Genomic DNA, 21581 nt, shown 5'->3' with positions numbered 1-21581 from the left:
TACTTGGTAAAGGAACAAATTAATTACATGAGTTATCAGTTAATCTTACCAATTCTTTTTTGAATATATAAATGTATCCAGTATAATTAGCATGACACTACAAATCTTAGGCGGGGCCTAAGAAGCTATCTCTTCACTTTTACCTTTAAGCCATTAAAGGGTTATAAATTTAAATTCGCCGATGAGCTGTATTTCTTATAATGAACTGGCCGGCTAAACTAAATACTGTATCATAAAACAGAGTCCGTTGCTCCACCAACTGAAAAAGCATTAGTGTAACCATGTATTTCTTTGATGGCATTCTGCTCATCTGAAATTTGTATTTTCATGCTTTAGCAGTGCCGGCTTCTCAAAGATGGCTATTGTCAATGGAGGGGCTCTGTGAGATCAGAAATGTTCCGTGAATTACCAACACATTAAATTATGTTTGTAACAAATTCCATGTCGTGGCATTTTAGCTCGCCATCCTTACTCTTAGAAAACGCGTGTGTGCAGATGACAAATGTGTTTCTTGATTAGCCAGCAAAGATGGGTAGTTTTCAATCGTCAAAATATTTGATGAACTAGGGCTTCACTGGTGGTGCAGCGGTTGAGAGCGCCTGCCGATGCAGGGGACGCGGGTTCGTGCCCCGGTCCGGGAAGATCCCATATGCCGCGGAGCGGCTGGGCCCGTGAGCCATGGCCGCTGAGCCTGCGCATCCGGAGCCTGTGCTCCGCAACGGGAGAGACCATGGCAGTGCGAGGCCCGCATACCGCAAAAAAAAAAAAAAAAAAAAATTGAGGAACTAAAATGCTTTGTTTCCAATGATATAACAGATTTTTATGGTAGGAACTATCTCTTTTAGGGTCTCCAAGGCGTTCCGGGCCTTCCAGGTGCTCCTGGCCCGACTGGACCCCCTGTAAGTATTTGCTAAAATGGTTTCACTCAGAGCCCATATCTGCTGGTATGACGCAAAGTGAACTAACATTCTTTATTGATTTTTGTTCTCTGTTCCTCTGTGTGGAGTATGCAGCTATTGCTGGGGAAAGTGGCATCCAACATCTCAGATTTTTGTTAGTATTCCTTAAGGCTGCTTGGGGTTGTGGAGACTTGTCGTGAAAATTCTACCAGACCGGAAAGCAGACTGTGATGAAGCAAGTCGATTTGAACAGACGTTGGATGTAGAGGAGCGTTATCTTTTTTAGCTATAATTTTTCTGGCATCAACCTTAGGGACAGATATTCAGATGGTTACACCCTTACATTTTTAAGCGCCATAAACTAAGAATTTATTCTCTAGACAGGAAAAAAAAAAAAAACGGGTCAAGGACTATCAGATTCAATTTACTTTTATTCCTGTTTCTGACTTAAAATACGCTCTACTTTGGTCGGCACTTTTTTCCGCTGTCTCTCTCAAGCGCAGCATCAGGGCCTTTTTGTCTTCAGTTACCCTGTTTGCTTAAAGCAATCTTTTTTCCTTTCCCACCTGCTAAACCCAGTCTATCATGAGAGCAGAGCTCAAATCTAGGTTTGCCAGTTAAAATACAGGACATGAGGCTCAATTTGAATTTCATGTAAATAAATACTTTCATAGCATGTTTGTCCCAAATATTGTATTGTTATTTGCTAAATCTAGCAACCCTCCTCAAGCCTCAATTTTTCTAACTCTTTCCTTCTTAGAGTGCCTAGGCAAAGGGTATGTAGGAATGTAATCGTGTTCTTTCATGTTTTGAATCATGGGTTTGCCATAATGAAAATGTTACCTTTTATGCTTTCACCACAGTTATATAGAACAAACCTGGCTCTAAATTGTACACTAAAATTAAAAGTTAAGAGAAAGAGTTGTGAAAGGAGCCATGGAAATGATAGCTAACTCTACGCTCAAAGAAGATTTTAAACTAAATTTTATTTTCCATTGGTAAAATGCAGATCGCATAACCCACCTTGTTAATTCTGCTCTGTGAAGTATTTAAAATGGTGATCACCACCGAAATTGTAGCTCATTTAGGAAGGCGTAATGCTGTGTAAATTGCCGTTTAAACAGCAAGGCTAAATTCTTAAATGTATTAAGAGGTTCCAGTTAAGGCCATTAAATGTGGTTGGCCAAGGTGAAAAAGCGACCACAAATACAAATTTTATCCTTCCAAGGGCTTATTAGCAGGATACAGCTGCTGTATCGGCCTGAAGAAATATAAGCTTATAGGACTGATTTTAATTAGGATCAAATGAACTTCGAAGTGTATCAGTTTGAGCAACCAACTTCCAATACCCTTGGCCGTTTGGGTGTTGTTTCTGTGACAAACTTAGTTTTGTGTTTTACAGGGCTTGTTGGGAAGAACGGGACATCCTGGCCCCTCGGGAACAAAGGGTAACAAGGTACAGAGGGAAAGCCTCACTTACTGTCCAGATTGGGGCTTGGGGTAGGGGCAAGGTGAGCCTACTTACAGAGAAATCCATAAAATCAAGCAAAGCCTCAAAGTACTATAGGAGTGATGTCAGGGAAGTGGGCTTGGAAAGACATAGGTCCCAAAATTGGTCTGAAGACAAGAGATATGTTCCCAGGGAAGAGGATGAATAGCACATAGGTGCCACACAGCAAACATCCAAGCTGGACTCAGGGTCCTGGGCATCCACCGTGGGGAAGGATGGGGTGAGGGTCGCCTCCCGATGAGGTGCAGGAAGGTAGTTTGTATCTGGAAGTCCAGCCGCAGGTGCCAAGGCTCCCGACAGGAGGCTCGCTCTCAGAACCAACGAGGATCCCAGTAAATGACGTGCTTGCTGAGAAAATCTGCAAGATCTGTCCTTAGAGGGTCATAGGGGAGATCCGCGAAAGAACCAGCACAACTTGCTTCCTGGGGGGTCCGGTTGACAGGACAGATGGGTTGCTGTGGTCAGCAGGGAGAACCAGCAAAAGAGGTCTCAGCAGGAAGATCACAGTTACCCCATTTAGGATCTAAAGTGTCACCCACAGTGTGATAGAACCAGCACATGAGTCACACGGACTAACTCTTTGGATGAGAAATTTAAGAATCCAGAGACCATGTGAGCCACTCAAGTGGCTTCTACCCCAAAATGACCACAGTGGGGCATAATGGCATCAAGGAGCAAAGGAATCCCCCCAAAATGAAAGGCAACAACATGCTTATTCTGGACAGTCTCAGCACAGTTTCTCAGATAGCATCCCAGGGAGCTTGCCCACCTCCACCAGCCTTTTTGATTTGTTCTCGACGGAAATTATTCAGTCAGAGATTTGCCTTTTGAAGTTAATGGGAATTCCACAATGAGATGAGCTTTGGGGCACAATCGAGAATGAAAATATGACTATTAATTGTGCCGGAAAAAAAAAGTCCTTTCAATAGGCGCATATTTTCCTTGTTTGTCGTCCTCTCACAGTTCATGAGAATCATGACATGATTCTCTGAAGGACGCTGCTAGCAGAGCCCCATGCGTCTTAGAGAGAGAGCCGCCAGCAGAGCAGTTTGGGAAAACATACAGTATACTCATGGTCACTCCTTCTCAGACAGATACATTGCAAGAAAAACTTAACAGTTGGTTTTTATTGATAAAGATACAATCAAAAGGTTTCTAGGGTTCTTTGGTTACTGAAAAAATGGGGAGATTGGAATGAAATCCTTCATCAAATTTATGAAAATAGACTAAAATCCCTCAAAATTCTTGGGCATTTTAAAGTAGGAATTTTACTCTCTCTGGATTCTTTTTTAATGAACCATTTCTTGCCATCGCCCCTGATATTGAGGGACCCAAAAGATTTTGTGAGGCTACTATTCTAAAAAAAAAAAAAAAAAAAAAAAAAGCAATTACAGGAAAAAACGATTAAAGGCACCGAAAGGAGTATCATACCTCTGTTTATCATGGACCAATAAGCATCCTATGTTTTAGCAAAATATAGATGAAATCCCGTTTTTCAAGTTTCAACTTGAATGCATTTCTCACACATTTCATTTTCAGTCTGCTTTGCCTGGAAGCAGAATGTCTGAGGCTGTTTACATTGTAAAGAACATTCCCCTTATACAGCGTTGTACCACAGTCACTTCTGCTCAGTGGGACATGCCTGATATTCACTTAGGATGTGAAAGAAGGTTTTCCTCCTGCAGACACACACAGGTTGTGCTTTTCTACTTTAGTCAGAGCATGTGGATGCCCTCTCTGGTTCCCAAAAGATGAAGGTGGTGGAGGTGAGGCTAGAAGCGAGGGTCTGACCCAAAGAGCCGTGTCCCTGAGCTGCCCCAGCCTTCAGGAAGTGTGCTCTGCACCCCCATGTGGGGAGAGTTCCCCCAGCTGCACTCGAAGTCCAGGACCTGGTCACCTGCTTGTCTGGCTCCATCTAAAAATAAGCTTCATCCCTGGTGCTCACACCGTGAGGACCCAAATGCCTGTGGGGAAAGGCATTTACCTTTCCCGCGGTCTAGTAATGTTAATTCTCCAGGTGAAGGGAAAAGCCCCACTGAATAAGACTTTGCAAGGGTGAGCAAAATGACAAGTCATATTGACTTCAGAATGTGGCTCTCGGAGCAAGCGCAGTCGGGCCCATAAACCTGGAGTAGAAATGTCTAAGCCGTTGATGTTGGTCTGTGTACCCCCTTGCAGGGCAGCGAGGGACCCCCTGGGAGACCCGGACCACCTGGACCACCTGTGAGTTGTTTCAGGTTTAAAACATAAATTCATGCATCTACTTCAGACTTGTATAAACAACAAGGTCCTATTATATAGCACAGGGAATTATATTCCATATCCTGTAATAAACCATAATGGAAAAGAAAAAAAAAGGATTTTACTTTTTTTGTTTGTTTTTTTGTTGTTTTTTTAAATAGACTTTATTTTTTTTTTGATGATTTTTTATGTTTGAAGGAAAATTTCACAGAAAATGCAAAGAGTTCCCATGTGGTCCTGCCACACACATGCAGTTTCCCTTATCATTAATATCTTACATTAGTGTGGAATTGTACTCTTTAAAAGTATAAACTTTATGGTATGTGAATTTTATCTCGGCTTAAAAATCCAAAACATATGTATAAAGTTCCTTCTAACTCTGATATAATGATTTTTCAGTGGCATGTATAACAAAATTATTATTATGAAGTATATGTTGAGAAATATTATTTGTCACATTAACTATCCAGGTAATATAATTTCTCTCTTAGAGTAGAATTTTTTACAGTCGAGGAACTGATATTGATACATTAGTATTAACTAAACTCTATAGTTGACCCTGGGGTTTACTTTTTCGGTTGTATGGTCCATTAGTTTTGATAAGTGCATGGTCTCGTGTATCCACCATCACAGTACCATACAGAACAGTTTCACTGCCCTGAAAACGTCCTGTGCTACACTTGTTCATCGCTCACCTCCCTGTCCCTCCAGCCGCTAGAAACTGTTGGTCTCTTTACTATCTCTATACTTCTGCCTTTTTCAGAATGTCCTGTAGTTGAAATCAAAAAAAAGCTTTTATGACTCAGAGGTCAGACTACACTTAGATATTCTCAAGGATAAAAGTCATCTGAGTTTTATGTATAAATGTGAATGACAGCCAGGGTGGCTTAGGGGAGCCCTGATTCCCTCATTAGCTCAGCCCTGAGGCACACTGCTCGGATTTGCAGACTGTGGGCCTCCCTGCTGTGGACTCAGTTCAGGTGGGTGTGCACCCCTACTCTCCACTTCCTGCCTGGGGGACCCTGGGAAAGTCATTTAACCTCAATGAACCTCATTCACAGAAAAGACAGGGGCTGTAAAAAGACATCCCTTCCGGCAGTGTGAGTTGGTAGAAAAATTCTGTTGTGCTGTGTGTGTTCATTACCATCTATGATGCCCGAGATGCAAGGAAATTCTATTTCTATGGCGCCTAGTGAATGAAACGTACAAGGGCCACCGCTGCTTTCGTGCTAGGGAATGAGACAGACGCGCACATTGTCGGGAGGCTGGGGAGGACAGGGGCCTCTCTCTGGAGCAAGTCTGCCCTCAAGTGGGGTCTCGCTCAAACAGCATCACAGCGTCCGTCCGGCCAAGCGTTTTTTCCCACCTGCCTCAGAAAGAGAGGTGAAGAAGCCAGACTCCCCCAGAAGGGGCAGAATTCATCCATGACTTTGTTTTTTTTGGAGAAACACAATCAGAAGTTTAATAACATGTGCGCTTCCTATATGCAAGGGAGACATCCAGGAAAACTGAGTAACGCCCTGAAATGGCCCAAGTCCTCACCTTAAGTACCATCCTCATCTAAAAACAAGAGAAAGGAAGGGTATGGCTGCTGTGCAGTTTCACGTCTCAGCTTTCTCCACTGGTAAGAGTTTCTTGAGATGCTGAAGACAACAAAGATACATCGCTAGTCTGCATGCAATCGCACGTTTGCGCACATCAGTGAATACACTGGCACTCGGTTTCCCTAAACGTGCTCTTCATTTTTGTTTTACTTACCTTCTCCCTTGACAAGGAGGCAGAGCAGGCAGCATTTGAGGCTCAAACACTAAAATACCCTCCCTCCCCAGTGGACAGAACAGCAAAATACAACATGAGCTCCCAAAAGGGACCTCTGTTTTATGATGGGCTTAAGAAATCTCCCTTGCCCCCCAGCCCGATTCTCCAAAACTATTTATTCTTCAAAACAAATTAAATGTTGTCTTTTCTGTGAAGCACCCCCCTGCGGCCCTGGAAATCTCAGACAAAAGTATCCTTCCCCCTCCAGGACTAAATACAGTAGACATTCAGCAGTTGTCACATGAACGAGTGAAATACTGAAGGAATAAACGAACAGAGCATTTTTCCTTCCTTCACAAGTGTTTGGAAGATGCATGCAAAGCATGCGCCCTGAGCACCACTGACCGCCGTGGTCCCAAAACGGCAATGATGGCTCTTCAGTTTTGCAGCTGAAGCGTGGAAATCACAATAAAGGAAAACGCAGGTTATGATTCTATGGGAATTTTTAAAAAGAAGGCTAGGAGATCCTAACTAAAATTTTCATATGCAAATTTTTCCTGAATGCCAAAATGTACGATTTTGAAAGCCTCTCACATTAGTTCTCTTTAAGTGTTAGTTGCTCTGGGACTTTGCATTCAGAGGTCAATTTATTAGGAAGTTCCTCTTCCCTATTGTTCTAAAGAATATGTTTTTGTAGAAACATCCATGCAGGGTTGTGAGTAACAACATCTCCCCCCTTTCCCTTAATTTTCTATTTAGTATGAAGAGAGTGTGGAAAAAAATTACCTTTCAGCAGCCAGATTGTTCCCTGTTCACATCTTCATCAGCACTCCTGTGTTATGGCCTGCAGGTCAGCAGGCTGTAAACAGTTAGCATAAATTGGCAATTCAGAAACTGAATTTTAATGAGCAAATAATATTTTCCTCTGAATGCATTAGTGTCTCATCTGTCAAGCCGGCACATTCATCACAGCCCCACCCAAAGTGTGTGCGCGTGCTCCAGGTGAAGCCCACATGCCTTCTGGTTTTTTCTTCTACGTTTGCTTTAGAAGAACCAAAAATGGGAACGTTATTATTTTTACCAATAACATTAAACTCAGTTTCTAAAATAGAGTAGGAAAAATATCATTTGGTGAAACAACAAAAGGTAGAGATGCTCACTATTAACTTCAAAGGATAACTCCATGTTTCATTTCTTTCCTAAGGGTGTACCATTCAATGAAGGAAATGGAATGAGCAGTTTATATAAAATCCAGGTATTTACTTTTCTAATTATGTAAAATCACTTTCCGGCTATGGGTTACTACAAATTCTTCTCACCTTTGTCTTTTTCTTTTGAAGGGAGGTGTGAACGCTCCCAGTTTTCCAGGGCCACCTGGCCCCCCTGTGAGTACAGTTGTTTATCACCAAGCATATTTTAGCTGAGCAGCCTCACACACACACACACACACACACACACACACACACACACACAGACCTCCTAAGTTCACTGAAAAGTATGTGTTACAAATACAAAGAAAATTTTCTGCAGGAGGAAATAAATGAAACCAATTATAATAACATTGGGGAAACATACACAGTCAAAATAAAGGAAAACAGCATTCTGCGTAGTGGTGTCGCTTTTTGGAAACCTGAGAACTAAATCAATGTCCAAACAGTCACCGTCATGGGAGTTCCATCAAGTTATATTTCCTCATCTTATTATGCTTCACATCCAAACCATAGCAAAACACAACTTGCAGATATTTTTATGTGTATTAAAGCCAATTGGATAAAAATTCTTCATAGTTTGTAAGTTTGCTTGGGTCGTTATTTTCAAGATGACTTCTCATATTTTTCTTATAGGGCCCCAAAGGTGATCCTGGCCCAGTGGTATGTATATTCCCATGTTTTGTGTCATTTAGAAAATAAATCTTTATTCGAGTTTGAAAGAAGACCTTCAGGAGAGATGCCTGCCTTCTGAGATGTCCCTTGGTTACATGGAGGAAGCGGGCAACCTCCTCGTGTCAGGATGCCTCGGTCCTGATGTGTCCCTGCCCTTGACGCTCTTCCATCAGGGTGATTTTGAAAATCACCCCGGGCTGGAGGAAGACGCATAGAAAGCTCCCGAGAAATAGGACACTTTCTTCCAATAGGACTATTTTGATGATTGGTTCCATGTTCAGTAGATCGTGGGAGAAAACTATTGGAAAGAAATTCCTTAATAGGTCTGTCATCTCCCCCACCGACACTACAAGAAGACAGGGACGGTTTATTTGCTTTGACTGTCTTAGGCAGTTGTTCTGGAGGCGACGTGGTGCGCTGTCATAACCCTGCTTATTAGGAGCGATGTTTCAGGAGGTTTTGCCCCTTGGCCTGGGAAGAGATCCTGCGCTCCAGCCTTCCGAAGGATGATGATTGTTAAGCACCTTTCTCAGCCACGGAGCGGCCCTGTAAAAGTTCTGCCAGACGCAATTCGATTCCCTTTATTCCTTGGCAGGTTTTCCTGTCATGTCCTTTTCAGGCATGTGTCCTGTCCTTCATATTTCATTTCTATGTCCTTCAACCTTTGGGTATATACTTGAAACTCACATGTATCTGAAACTGAAATAAACTTTCAAACCACTTGCCATTGCCGTGGGAGGAAATCGCAGGCCCTTTCATTACAGTGGAGTTTGGTAAAACTAGATGAATAAATTTTAAACGAGCGAAAGAAGAGCCATAAAAAGCAATCTTTTTACATCTAAATAGATTTTCAAAGGAGACGCATGAAAGAGCTTATTTTTTGTTATTGGGCAATATATATTAAAAGCCAATTTGTTTTCCCCTATGAAATGCCCAGTTTGTAGCACTTTCCGAATCCCAAACATGTCATTTAGAAGTTTCCGTTGTTTCATTACTCATGCTGTGCTTTCTTTATCTGTAACGTTTTTTAATGCTTTCACCTCCCCCCGCATATCCTTCATTCCAATCTGAATCTTCTTTCATCTTATTGATAAAAATTTCCTCCTGGTCTTTCCTTCTCATACTCACACACACAAGCATCCCCTCTGAGTCATTCATGGACACGTAGGCTTCTCGCTGACTTTTCTGGAACACCCAAGTTTTTAAATTAGTAACTGTAGATTAAGGTGAGAAACCTTTTTAAAAAGTATTATAATAAAGGATAAATTATGATTCACTTGGATTCGAAAGCACGTGGCAACAAAAATGTAGACAGCATTGAGTAGAATTTGAAGAGATTAGGCTTCAAAATTTTTTAGCTGCAACAAAGAATAAAGAATAAAAACTAAGTGGACGACGTTCCTTGCTTTTAGAGTTGTGAATTAAGTGGGTGAAGCACAAAAACAGAAGTGTGGGATCACGAAATTAAGTACCAAGTAAACCTTCAGGTTTATCTTAGATAAAACTTTAGATTATCCCTTTGGGCTCCATGTCACCACCACCGGGCAACTCATTTCTGACCAGTTGCCCTGAATAGAGAAATACTACCTCATAGCATAGAGATAGATAAGCCAGGAATGGTGGAGTCACAGGTCACAGAGCAGAAAATGGAAAAGTCCCATCGGGGTAGGTGTGGGGAGATATACTCTTCCAGCATCCTTCAAATCCCAGGACACCAGATCTGTACCACTGTTTCTAATCTTCTCAGTGAACCTTTACAGATAAAAATTACCCTTAATTGAATGTATTATCTTCTGAGGCACTCCATTTCATTCCCTTGGTATTCAATTGATAATTGGCTTCAATTAAATATTTATTATTAGCTACTTTCAGACAAATACTGATTGATTGGCTGAGCGCTGTCCAACCAATTCCTCTGTCCTAAGGATAGTTGAGAATATAAACAAAGGAAATCAAAGAGCTTATTTCCTTTGTCTATAACCCAGAGCCTCCATTACAGAGCTTCCTGCAGAATAGAATCTGAACATCTTTTTTTCCTGATTGACAGGTTACATATTGGTAGTTGTTTAAAAAGGCTTTTGAAGCAAAGAAAGGATCAAATGATATGCTTCCTCATTAAGCATCCCGTGATAAGGACAATATCATAAATCATAATGGGAGTTAAGTGTTGGTAATATTTTTGAAGCAGATTAGAATTAGGCATGCAAAAATACATTTACAGAGAATGACCTTGGGAAGCTACCTTTTCTATGTGATTGTGTTGAAAACATCCAGTGTCTTAAGAAAATATTTGCAGTTAACATTAATTCGTTAACAAGGAGGTATCAAACAACTACCCACTTTATCTCTCTTAATTTAAAACCCCTGTTGTTTATTGTTCAAAGGTGGCAGCTTCCTTCACCCTGACCTTTCTAAATGGGTTCCTTGAGGGCCTAGAGGTTCCAGTCATCTGGGACCAGACACCAGCATATGTAACAGGTTTTTTTTTTTAGCAGAAATGCTTACCTGTCTCCTGTCAGTGAGCCATCATAAATAACTGCTCCTGGGCTGTCCTCGGAAGCATCCACAATTCACATCCAGCTCCAGGAAATATTGAGGGATTATAAACTTTGAGAGCTCCATCTTCATCCACTCTTAAAGACTTCAGTCTTGTTTTCTGATCATCTAGAAGGCTTAGGTACCTTATAAATTGGCAAAGTTTATTAAAGCCCAGTCTTTCCTTCTAATTCTTATTGAAATTGGAGTTATCACTGACTAGAGGGATTCGTTCAGAGCAGATTCTTCATCAGGATAAAAACGATTCATTAGAAAAGATACTCATACTTCTCCAGGGAATAGCTTTATTTTCAAACTGTTCCCAAATATCAAATGCAAGAATACAGTTGCTTGAAAATAGAGCGTACTATTTACTTGCTAAATTACCAATTGATGTTTGAGGGAGTATTTTTTAGGCAAAAAATATCTTTGCTTTTGAAATCAATGCTTAAAAAACCTTTTGACCATTGCTTCTGTGTTCTTATGTTCATATTTAACAGGGAGAACCTGGTGTGATGGGGTTGCCAGGATTAGAAGGATTTCCTGGTATAAAGGTAAGTGCAGGGTTAGACGTGTGATCACTGATTCAACATTCAAAAATGTTTATGGGGCACCTACTGTTGGACCAGGAACTGTTTTAGGTTTGGGGATGTATAAGCGAACAAAAGAGACAAAAATTACGTTCTAAGAAGGGGATACAGAAACTAAAAGAATAAACACAAATAACGAAATAATATTGTTGGTAAGTGCTATGGAAAGAAAAAGTAGAGGCAGGTTGAGGGCATCAGGAGTGCGGAAGGGAAGGGTATCATTTTAAATCGGGTGGTCTGAGAACGCAAGAACAGAGCAAAGACTTGGAAGAGGTAGGGGGCAGTTAGCCAAGCCCCCTCAAGCCAGAATGAAGAATGTTCCAGGCAAGGTGAGTAAGTTCTAGAGACGTAGTGTATAGCAAGGTGACACTAGGTAACCGTGCTAAACTGTACGCTTGAAATCTGCTAAGCGTTTTCACCACACGCACACGCGCACACACACACACAGTGACCTGTGTGAGGTGATAGGGATGTGAATTACTTGGATTGCGGTGATCATTTCACAATGTATACGTATATCAAATCATCATGCTGTACACCTTAAATATATACAACTAAAAAAAATTTTTTAAAAGAAGAAAAACCAGCAGGTCTAAATGCCCTGAGGCAGAGCATTCCTGGTACATCCAAGGAGACCCGGGGAGTGAGCGAGGGGATATGGTAGGAGATGAGATCAGAGAGGTGGGGTGGCAGTTAGGAGCAGCCCCGCCATGTTGAGGTCAATGCTACTCACTGGCCAGTGCAGTACCAGTGCCAGTCTGCAGACTTGTTATGGACTCTGGGGCAAGGTGAGCACAGAGATGGAGAGAAAGCATTTAAGCAACTTGTCTGGCAGCTTGACTTTTGACGTTGCCATGATATCCAAACATGTGACCAGTAGACTCACCTTGGATCATGATGCATTAGAAAATAAATAAGTAAATAAACTGCTCCTTTGCCACAGGTAGTTTGAGAAGCACTAATTAATAAAGAGGCTTACCAGCCATTGTAAGGACTTTATCCTTCACTCTGAGGGAATACGGAGCCAGCGGTGGTTTCTGAGTAGTAGAGTGATGGGGCCCACAGCTGGAGAGTGAGGATGGGGCAGGGAAGACACTGTTCCTGTAGACGGGGGGAGTGGTGTCGGCTCAGATAAGAGCAGAAACGGTGGCGGTCCTGAGGAGCAGATAGGTTATGGACGTGCTGTGAAGGCAGAGCAACAGGATTGATGGGATGTGGGTCTAAGAGTCAAGGACGGCTCCATGGTGTTGACCTGAGCAACTGGCATGGCAGGGCGTCATCAACAGAAATGAGGAAAGTTACAGATAGACAATGATCCAGAGTATGATTTTGGACATGGGACTGAGTTTGGAAGTATCTATTAGACAGCAAAGTGAGGGTATTGAGTAGGCAGTACAATAGAAAAGTATGGAGTTTAAAAAAGAGTCTAAGGGAATTCCCCGGCAGTCCAGTGGTTAAGAATCCACACTTCCACTGCAGAGGGCATGGGTTCGATCCCTGGTCGGGGAAGTAAAATCCCACATGCTGCGTGGTGCAGCCAAAAATTAAATAATAATAATAATAATAATAATAAAGAGTCTAAGATACGGATTGCTTGTCTAAGCATATAGATGCTGCCTGAAAGTCAGAAGGCTGGATAAGATCACCAAGAGAATGACAGTAGAGTCTTTTAAAAGAGAAGAGGATCAGTCAACTATACTCCAATAAAAATTCATTTAAAAGACAAAAAATTAAAAACAAAAAGTGTTGTTTATTCACTCAAAAAAATGGAAGAGGGTCAAGGACTGAGCCCCGAGGCCCTCCAACATTAAGATCAGGAAGAAAAGGGGGAATGAGTAAGGGAGACTGAGGAGGAGTGACCAGGGAAATAGGAGGAAATGTTGGCTTCCTGGAAATCAAGCAAAGATCACGTAGCAAGAAGAGAGAGTGAAAATCTGTCTCAATCCTACAGATAGGTCAAGTAGGATGGGGTCAAGTAGGATGGCAGAGTACTGACATTGGATTCAGCAATATAGAGGTCACGTATCACCAGAGGAGTGATTACTGTTTCACTGTGTTGGTAGGACCAATTGCTGGACTTGAATGGGTTTAAGAGAGAATGACAAAACAAGATTTAGAGACAGCAAATACAGTTTAAACAGTGCTTAAGGAGTTTTGCTGCAAAGGAAAGTAAAGAAATGGGCCAGCAGCTGCTGGAGAAGATAGGGCAAGGTTTGCTAAAACGAACTTTAAGACCACAGAAGTAGCAGACTGTTACTGTGCTGAAGAAAGGGGAGGGGGATGACAAGATAGGAGGAGAGGCGAGAATTGCTGGAATGACATCCTTAGATAGCTAAGAGGAAAGGGGACCTAGAGCATAAATGCAGGCTTTGGCCTCAGAGAGAAGCATGGATAGTTCATCTATGGTAACTGTTGGGAAATCAGAGAACAGGGGCACAGATGCTGGTATGTGGGCCCATGAATTGGTTGGAGTCTATAGAGGTTCTTTTCTGATTGCTTCAGTTTTCTCAGAGATGGAGGAGTCCAGGTCATCATCTGAGAGTGTGGTAGGGAGAAGAGGTTGGAGATTTAAGGAGAAGATCTTCTCAGAGAGAGGGAAAATCCAGGGACCAGAGAGTGTGATGGCTGAGCAGAACCCCCTAGAGCAGCGGTCCCCAACCCCCGGGCCTCGGCTGGTCCGTGGCCTGTTAGGAACTGGGCCGCCCAGCAGGAGGGGAGCGGCAGGCGAGCGAGTGAAGCTGCGTCTGTATTTACAGCCGCTCCCCATGGCTCGTAGTACCGCCTGAGCTCCGCCTCCCGTCAGCATTATGGTGAGCTGTATAATTATTTCACTATATATTACAATGTAATAATAATAGAAATAAAGTGCACAATAAATGTAATGCGCTCAAATCATCCCGAAACCATCTCCCCTCCCCCACCCCGGTCTGTGGAAAAATTGTCTTCCACAAAACCGGTCCCTGGTGCCAAAAAGTTGGGGACCGCTACCCTAGAGGTTCATGGTCATGAACTGAAGTGAGATTATGTACCATGTACATACGCTCAGGCAAAGGCACAGAACAGGAGGGGAGCTGGCTTTAAACAAGCCTCCGGTTTTGACAAGTGAGTGCAAGAAGCAAGAATGGGCCAGGAAGCCAACAGTATACACAAGGGAGTGATTATAACAAGCGACTGTGGAATTTAAACTAGATAAATAAGGAGGAGAGGCCATCTAGGCAATGAAGGATAATGAAAAATTTGTATCATGGATGGATTAGAGATCTTGGTGACATCAAAAGTTTTGGGGGTTCAAAGTACTCAAGGGAGTGGTTTAGAATGATGGAAGATGGTGGTCCAAGGTTGGAATGCGTGCAGTGGAGGTTATGGAGGGATATAGTTATTGTTTTTGACAAGGTCTCAGGTATAGCTATGGAAATAAGAGGCCATACCGTTAGGGGAAAGTGGTTCAAAGAACTGTGAGACCCGATTGTTGGAAGGAACATCTTACCAGAGAGGAGCCCTCTTAACATTCACCTTTATCAGATATGCAAATGTTTCCATTGAATGGAAAGCTCCAGTATATTCATTTCCAGGGTAAAAATCCTGTAATTAAAAAAGGGCAGAGTGGAACTGACAAGGATTCCCTGTTTACATCCTTCACCCATTTTTCTACTAGTTCTTTTTTTTTTTTTTTGGACTGTAGCTATGCTTTATATATTAAAGATACTACTTCTATCTTATATGGTGGAGGCTTTATCCTGGTTGGTCCTTGCCTCTCATTTTTATGTTTAATCTTATTCTATATGTAAATATAACTTTTATGTGGTCAAATGTAAAACTGTTTTCCTTTATGATTTCTTATTCTGCTTTTATGCACTAAATGACTTGCATTCTCATTCTCAAGCAAAATCAGATAATATGACTTGATTTTCTTCTAGTTCTTATTAATTCATTTTATTTTTATATAATCTATATGGAATTTATATGGAGTATAATGCAAAGAAGGGAATCAGATTTTTTCAAAGAAATTATTCAGTTATGAGCACTATTTGTTGAATAATACAGCCCTTTCATTACTAAAATTCTATTATAAATGTTGGTTTGTTTCTGAGGTTTCTGTTATATTGCATTGATATACTGCTTAATCTTGGGCCAGTATTCCATTATTGCAATTATTATAGCTTTATGGTATGTTGAAATACGATATTGCTAACCTCTTTATTATTCTTCTTTTATTTTTTCTCTTATCCTCGACTATATTTATTATCCCAAGCGAACTTTAATATCATTTGATCAAGCCACAATTTGTAAAAATTGCATTAATTTATAAATTAGTTCGGGTGGTAATGACACCTTTATAGCACTGCCATGCCCTCCAAGAACAAAACATCTCTCTCCATTTAATCAAGTGTTCTTTTATGTCCCTTAGGGAACTTTGGAAGTTTTTTAATGTAGATTCTGCTCAACAAAAAATGACCATTTTATTACCCCATATATAATCAGAGGTATTCTTAGCCTTGTCGGCTTTATCTAAAATACCACATTGCCTTTGGAAAAAGGGTTGAGTCAGTCCACTGTTCAGAGCAATTCCAGGGCTCTTCTTATTGGCCTAAAGAGGAGAAGCTACAACATCCCCAGTTCTAAACACATTTATTCTAACCTACATCCAATGAGACAAGTACAGCGAAAGCTTTTTAGAAGACATTCAGTGTGCTTAGCTTTTAAGTATTAGTGATGAATTACTTTTGAATATGTGGAATGAAACTGTTGACTGATTTTACCTGTAATATGGATGGGGCTCTGTTTAAAAGAATAGGTCACAGAAATGCTTGTTTTCATTAAGATTATTATTTGCTTTGGTTTTATGGGGAAAAAAAAAGAGAAAGAGAGAGAGAGAACTTTAGTAGGTTCCATTGGCTGCAGTTTTCATTTTGTTCTTTTCCCATCTGGGCTCTAGCTTCACCCAGCTGATACGGATAACATTTATAAGTTCCAAAGAGAAGCTTTACCAAATCCAAATTATTACTTGAGCATTAATTTCATCGGTGGAGATTTTATAGATATCATTATAAATAGTACATTTTTTCCAGGGAGATCGAGGCCCGGCAGGTCCCCCTGGAGTGGCGGGAATCTCGGTGAGTCCAGATTCTCTCATGTTGGTTTCACGGGCACCGACCGTCAGAAGGGCTGGGAGCACGCAGTGACTCCTTAAACCTCCGGTTTAAAAAGCAGAACCATCCGTCCCTCTCCCACCTCAAGAATGCTCCTTTCTTTATTTTCATCTTTTAAATTTTTTTCTTTGTTTTTTTCTCCCCAACTCACTTTCACATGGGAAGGGGAAGCCCAGTGACCTGCGTCAACACATTAAGATAGCACAGCTCTGAGAAGCTTGTTGGGTTTCTCTATTCCTGTCATAGTTCAAGGTTTCTTGATCCTCAAAAGGCAAAGTCCTCAGGCACGTGCTTCAGGACCTTCTTATTAAGCTGCCATCTGCCTGAGTTTTCCCTCAGCCAGGTGTTATTAGTAGAGCTTTATGGCTGCTAATGTGTCCTCGTAAACTAGCCCTCCCAGCCTCTCAATCATTTTTGTTGCTCTCTGTGTCCAGTGTTTTAATGTGTCCAGTGTTTTAATCTCAATCAAGGTCTTTCCAGATGAATAGGAAGTGCTCCAGGAAAGGTTAAAATCATTCCTCTGAGCCCTGGGGATTATTCTGATCTTCATTCATGAGGCTCTAATTAAAACTTTGTGGTCAGGCTTGATGAATAAGAGCCCGCTTATCCTCGCTAGCTGCCCCTGCAGGGTGGGCCAGGGTAGGAAAGTCAACGGAAACTGTGTTCTTCAGTCACAGGAACATGAGGAAGATAAGAAAGGGCCCTACCATCTCCACCCAGCACCATTCAGACCCTCCTACCACCACCCCGCAGCACCCGTCCTTCAAAAGGAGGGTAGCCACTCTATTTAGTTGCTAAATCTAACAACAAAAAAGTAAAAACCCATCCACACTCCATAGCAAAGCATCCTGTATGACGGATAACATCCCCTTAATTAGCTGCTTTAGGGCTTCCCTGGTGGCGCAGTGGTTGAGAGTCCGCCTGCCGATGCAGGGGAAGCGGGTTCATGCCCCGGTCCGGGAAAATCCCGCATGCCGTGGAGCGGCTGGACCCGTGAGCCGCGGCCGCTGAGCCTGCGCGTCCGGAGCCCGTGCTCCGCAACGGGAGAGGCCACAGCAGTGAGAGGCCTGCGTACCGCAAAAAAAAAAAAAAACAGTAACATGAAAATATTTTCTTTAGCAAGCACTGCAGAATTTGTGGTACACGAAAGCATTCTTCTTGACAACTGGCTCACACTATCCCCCTCCTCCCCGCCGTCCCCTGCTCACTACCACTCCTAGCAACATATTCGCAGCTGTTTGTGCAATTGCCCTGAGTCCCCTACAACCCGCCTCAGGGTGCCTTCACAGCCTGTGTTTGTTTCCACCTGGTATAATGAAGTGTAATGCCCCACAGTGCTCACTCAGGTGGGACTATAAATTCCTTTCAGCCATTACCCTAAACTGAGTCTACCTTCAAAGAAAAGATACTAGCAACCATTGAAAGTATTGAAAAAATCAGTGATAGGATCAAAAGACGATCCAAATGAAGAATTCCAAGGATACTTTGAAGGATGCAGCATGATTGAAATTAGAGGCTAGCCTGCCACTTGTTGGGATGTCCAAGATGTAATACATTTACCTAAAATGCAGCTTTCCTATCTCATCATTAAGAAGATTAACTGACAATGACAGAAATAGGGAAGGGTAAACATTTTGCACGCTGCAAATATACAACTGGATAGTTAAAAGTGCACCTCTCTTTTTTATAACTGGACCTTACTGTGGCTCGGAAAAATGAATTAGTTCAAAGATTCTGGAAATAGTGACAGTTACACAACAGTGTGAATGTACTTGATGCCACTGAATTGTACACATAAAATGGCTAAAATGGTAGCTTTCGCGTTATGTATATTTTACCACAATAAAAGACTTTTAAGGTGATGGTTCTGGTTGAAGCAGGGATGTGTCTACCTGCTTAGCACATCACAGGCCTCTGCTGAGAGCCAAGCGGCCCGGTCCTGCTCTTCCTGGAACAGAGCTGTCTGTTTCCTCCTAGTGCACTCAGGCCCTCCAGGGCCTTCCCCAGGGCTCTTCTTCCCCTCCCTCCCAGGATGGCGTGTGGGCAGAGGGGGCACCATGCCCTCCCCGGGGCCTCCGAGGTCCCTGCCAGCACTACCCAGCCTTTGGGATCTTTGTCTGGAGTTCCAGGCCCAAGCACCTGCACCCCTGAGTCCATGCCAAGACCCTTTGGGATACTGGCTTTCTCAGCCCTAACACATCCCCCAACTCAGGTCCGTTGGATTCCAGGCACTCCTGCTGCAGGCGGGCGGTGGGAGCCCGGATGCCATCTCGGGACCTTGTGTCTGCCTCGCCTCGGTACTCATCTGTAGCTGACCTGCCAGGCGGTCTGCTCCCAGAGTTCCATACAGCAAGTGCGGAAAATGGCCTCCCTCTGCATTCCCTTGCAACCTACTGGGATTTCCATGGTCTCAGTCCCACACCTGCATCTCCAACCACAAGAGGTTCAAGGTGCAGGCGGCGGCTCTTTCTCAAAGGCAGGATCCTTAGGCCTGGCCTGGACGCTTGGGCTCGTGTCCACTGCCGTCTCTGCTGGTGCGTCTTCCTCTCTCACCCCTCCTGTGGTCTCTCTAACCCACGGTTTCTCCGTCCTCAGTCTTCCAGGCTGCGGTACGCTGGGTCACGCCAACCTTGTCCTCTCCTTTCAACAAAACGGCCTTTCAAATCAACCACGCTTCTTTTCAGGCTATCTCACTATGAACTGAAAAAGCTTCTTGTGAAAATCAAAATCTAGGAAGGACTTCTTTGACCCACCGTGCCCTCCTTCCCCCTAAAGTAAAGACGATCTGCCCATCAAGAGGGATTTCCAGAAATGAGGATACACTGGCTTAATATTTTCAAAAGGCTTATCCTCCCTCCCATACCACACACCCCTATGTGCATTGAGGGACTGCCGTCCCGTCTGCCCAGTGCAGTGTGGTTTCCGGGACTCTGGCCGGTAGGGATGCCAGGTCGGTGTAGAGCCGCACCTGCAGCACAGGTGGTGCACGCACAGGTGGGGGAGGGAAGCACGTGGCCTCATTCAGTAATCTGGCTCCTAACATTTCCCCCTTGGCTTCCTTTCCCAGGGGAAACCCGGGGCCCCAGGCCCTCCAGGAATTCCAGGAGAACCGGTCAGTTGCCCATTCCTTACTTAGCCGTGGTCCTTGTGTTGTACTGCATGCAGCTTCAAAGCTCTTCTTCGCAGCTAATGTTTGTCTGTGGCCATGTCTACAGGGTGAGAGAGGGCCTGTTGGAGACATAGGTTTCCCTGGACCAGAAGGACCCTCAGGAAAGCCCGTAAGTCCTTTATCTATTATTTGCCAGTTTAAGAAATGTTCTAAGCATTGCCTCTTTACCTCTCTCTTCAGAAAGTCTGAGACTGGAATAAGTAGTTTCCAAGTAAGTAAGCGCAGGTCTGCAAATGGCTTTGCGGGGTGTGGTTCTCACGGAGTGCCCAGCTCTCTGTGAGTATCTCTATGTCTTAAACCACAGTGAGAACAGTGAGGTCTTTTGTTTTAAATGTCAGGAAATCAGACTCATTATTTCTCAGGTCTGAGGTCCTCAGCAGAGCTAAAACATGAAATGGCCTGTCATATCCTGAAATACAAAGACTCGCAGATGTAACACCTGTGTGTTAAGCTAGAGAGGAAAGAAGCTCTTGTATCAGATTCCCTCCTTTACCTGTGGGCCTTGTTCTTACACGTTCATAAATCACTGCTGTCAAATACATCATCCCCTCCTGTCCTAGAAGAGCTCTTGGCTACTGATATATAATATGGATGTGACATTGTAACAACCATTCCTACTAACTCAACTCAATCCCACATATTGTCAGCTCATCCCTGCCGTTTGCTAAGGATGTGCTGGGCCCCGAGGGAGGGGATATAAAGAGGAATAGACATACCTCACTCTCGGGTGCGCTTTTTGTAGAAGTCCCTGCTCCCTTTGCTTGTTTCTGCGCCGTGGGGTGGGTGGGAAGGGGATGCTGTTAGGAGAAGGGGGGCTGAAGGTGACCGCACAGCGCAGAGTTCAGGAGGCTGCTCAGAATCTGTGAGATCACAGGGTAAGGGCATTCCCTGGCCACAGCCTCCCCAGAGAAGGCGACATGAACGCACGGGAAGTGTACGCAATTTAGAGTCAGGAAGATCTGGGTTTGAGTTATGACTCAAAGGGTTTGTGAGTCACTTAAGCAACGTGACATATGGTAAGACGTCCAATGCCTGCCGTGGGAGACGCCCCATTAATATTAGTCTCATTCCCTCCCTCCCCTCCCCATCCCAGCCCCTGTAAGCCACTCACAAATGCTTGCCATCCAGTTCCGAGGGGATGATGCAAAAAGCAATCTGTTCACTCAGCAAATACTTCTTGAGCGCCTACTACATGCCAAGCACTGGGAGGTTTCAGCTCATCGGATTTACATTCTAGTACAGGGACACAAGACAACAAACAGACACACACAACTTCAGGGAGAAGATGATCTGAGCAGGGTGAAGCCCTAGAGCAGAATTTAAATAGGGCAGTCAATAAAGGCCCACCACTCGAGCAAACCCTGCATGACGGGAGAGCTCAAGCCATGGGGAGGTCAGCAGGGCGGGGAGGCAGGGGGAGCTTGTTCCAAGAAAAAGGAATGGCTAGTAGAGCCTGCTGTGTTGAAGGAAGGGAGGAAGGCCTGAAGGCAGGCGTGAGCTGAGCTAAAGGAGAGGGGCAAAGATACGGAGGGAGAGGCAGCCAGTGGCGGAGCACGAGGAACTTCTAAGCTGGGAATGGAGGGCGGGTTTCATGTGAAGTCTGACGGAGACCCACTGGAGCATCTGTAGCAGGGAAGGAAAATGACTGGACTGCATTTCAAGGAGTACTGTGAGTTCTGTGCGGAGGGCACACCGTAGGGAACGGAACTCTGAAGCGTCGCCATAATCCCCATGAGAATCACAGATGGTGGGAAGAGGAGATCTAGGGTGTGCACTGAAGGTAGAGCCAGCTACACTCGCTGATGGATCAGACAGATGCAGAGTGGGAGGAAGAGACCAGTCAAAG

General features: G+C 43.5%; 1 protein-coding gene across 1 annotated transcript in view; it reads left to right on the top strand.

The window, feature by feature from the left end:
* COL19A1 (collagen type XIX alpha 1 chain) overlaps window positions 1-21581 on the top strand; it is a 352057-nt gene that overhangs the window by 306609 nt on the left and 23867 nt on the right. Inside the window, exons 35-44 of the mRNA XM_067702906.1 lie at window positions 846-899; window positions 2302-2355; window positions 4588-4632; window positions 7613-7663; window positions 7749-7793; window positions 8253-8279; window positions 11327-11380; window positions 16486-16530; window positions 19634-19678; window positions 19782-19844. Coding sequence (XP_067559007.1) covers window positions 846-899; window positions 2302-2355; window positions 4588-4632; window positions 7613-7663; window positions 7749-7793; window positions 8253-8279; window positions 11327-11380; window positions 16486-16530; window positions 19634-19678; window positions 19782-19844 — 483 coding nt within the window. The remainder of the gene's footprint in view (window positions 1-845; window positions 900-2301; window positions 2356-4587; window positions 4633-7612; window positions 7664-7748; window positions 7794-8252; window positions 8280-11326; window positions 11381-16485; window positions 16531-19633; window positions 19679-19781; window positions 19845-21581) is intronic.

This window comes from Pseudorca crassidens, chromosome 13 (genome assembly GCF_039906515.1).
Source record: "Pseudorca crassidens isolate mPseCra1 chromosome 13, mPseCra1.hap1, whole genome shotgun sequence".
NCBI lineage: Eukaryota > Metazoa > Chordata > Mammalia > Artiodactyla > Delphinidae > Pseudorca > Pseudorca crassidens.
This window is presented reverse-complemented; position numbering and strand designations above follow the sequence as displayed.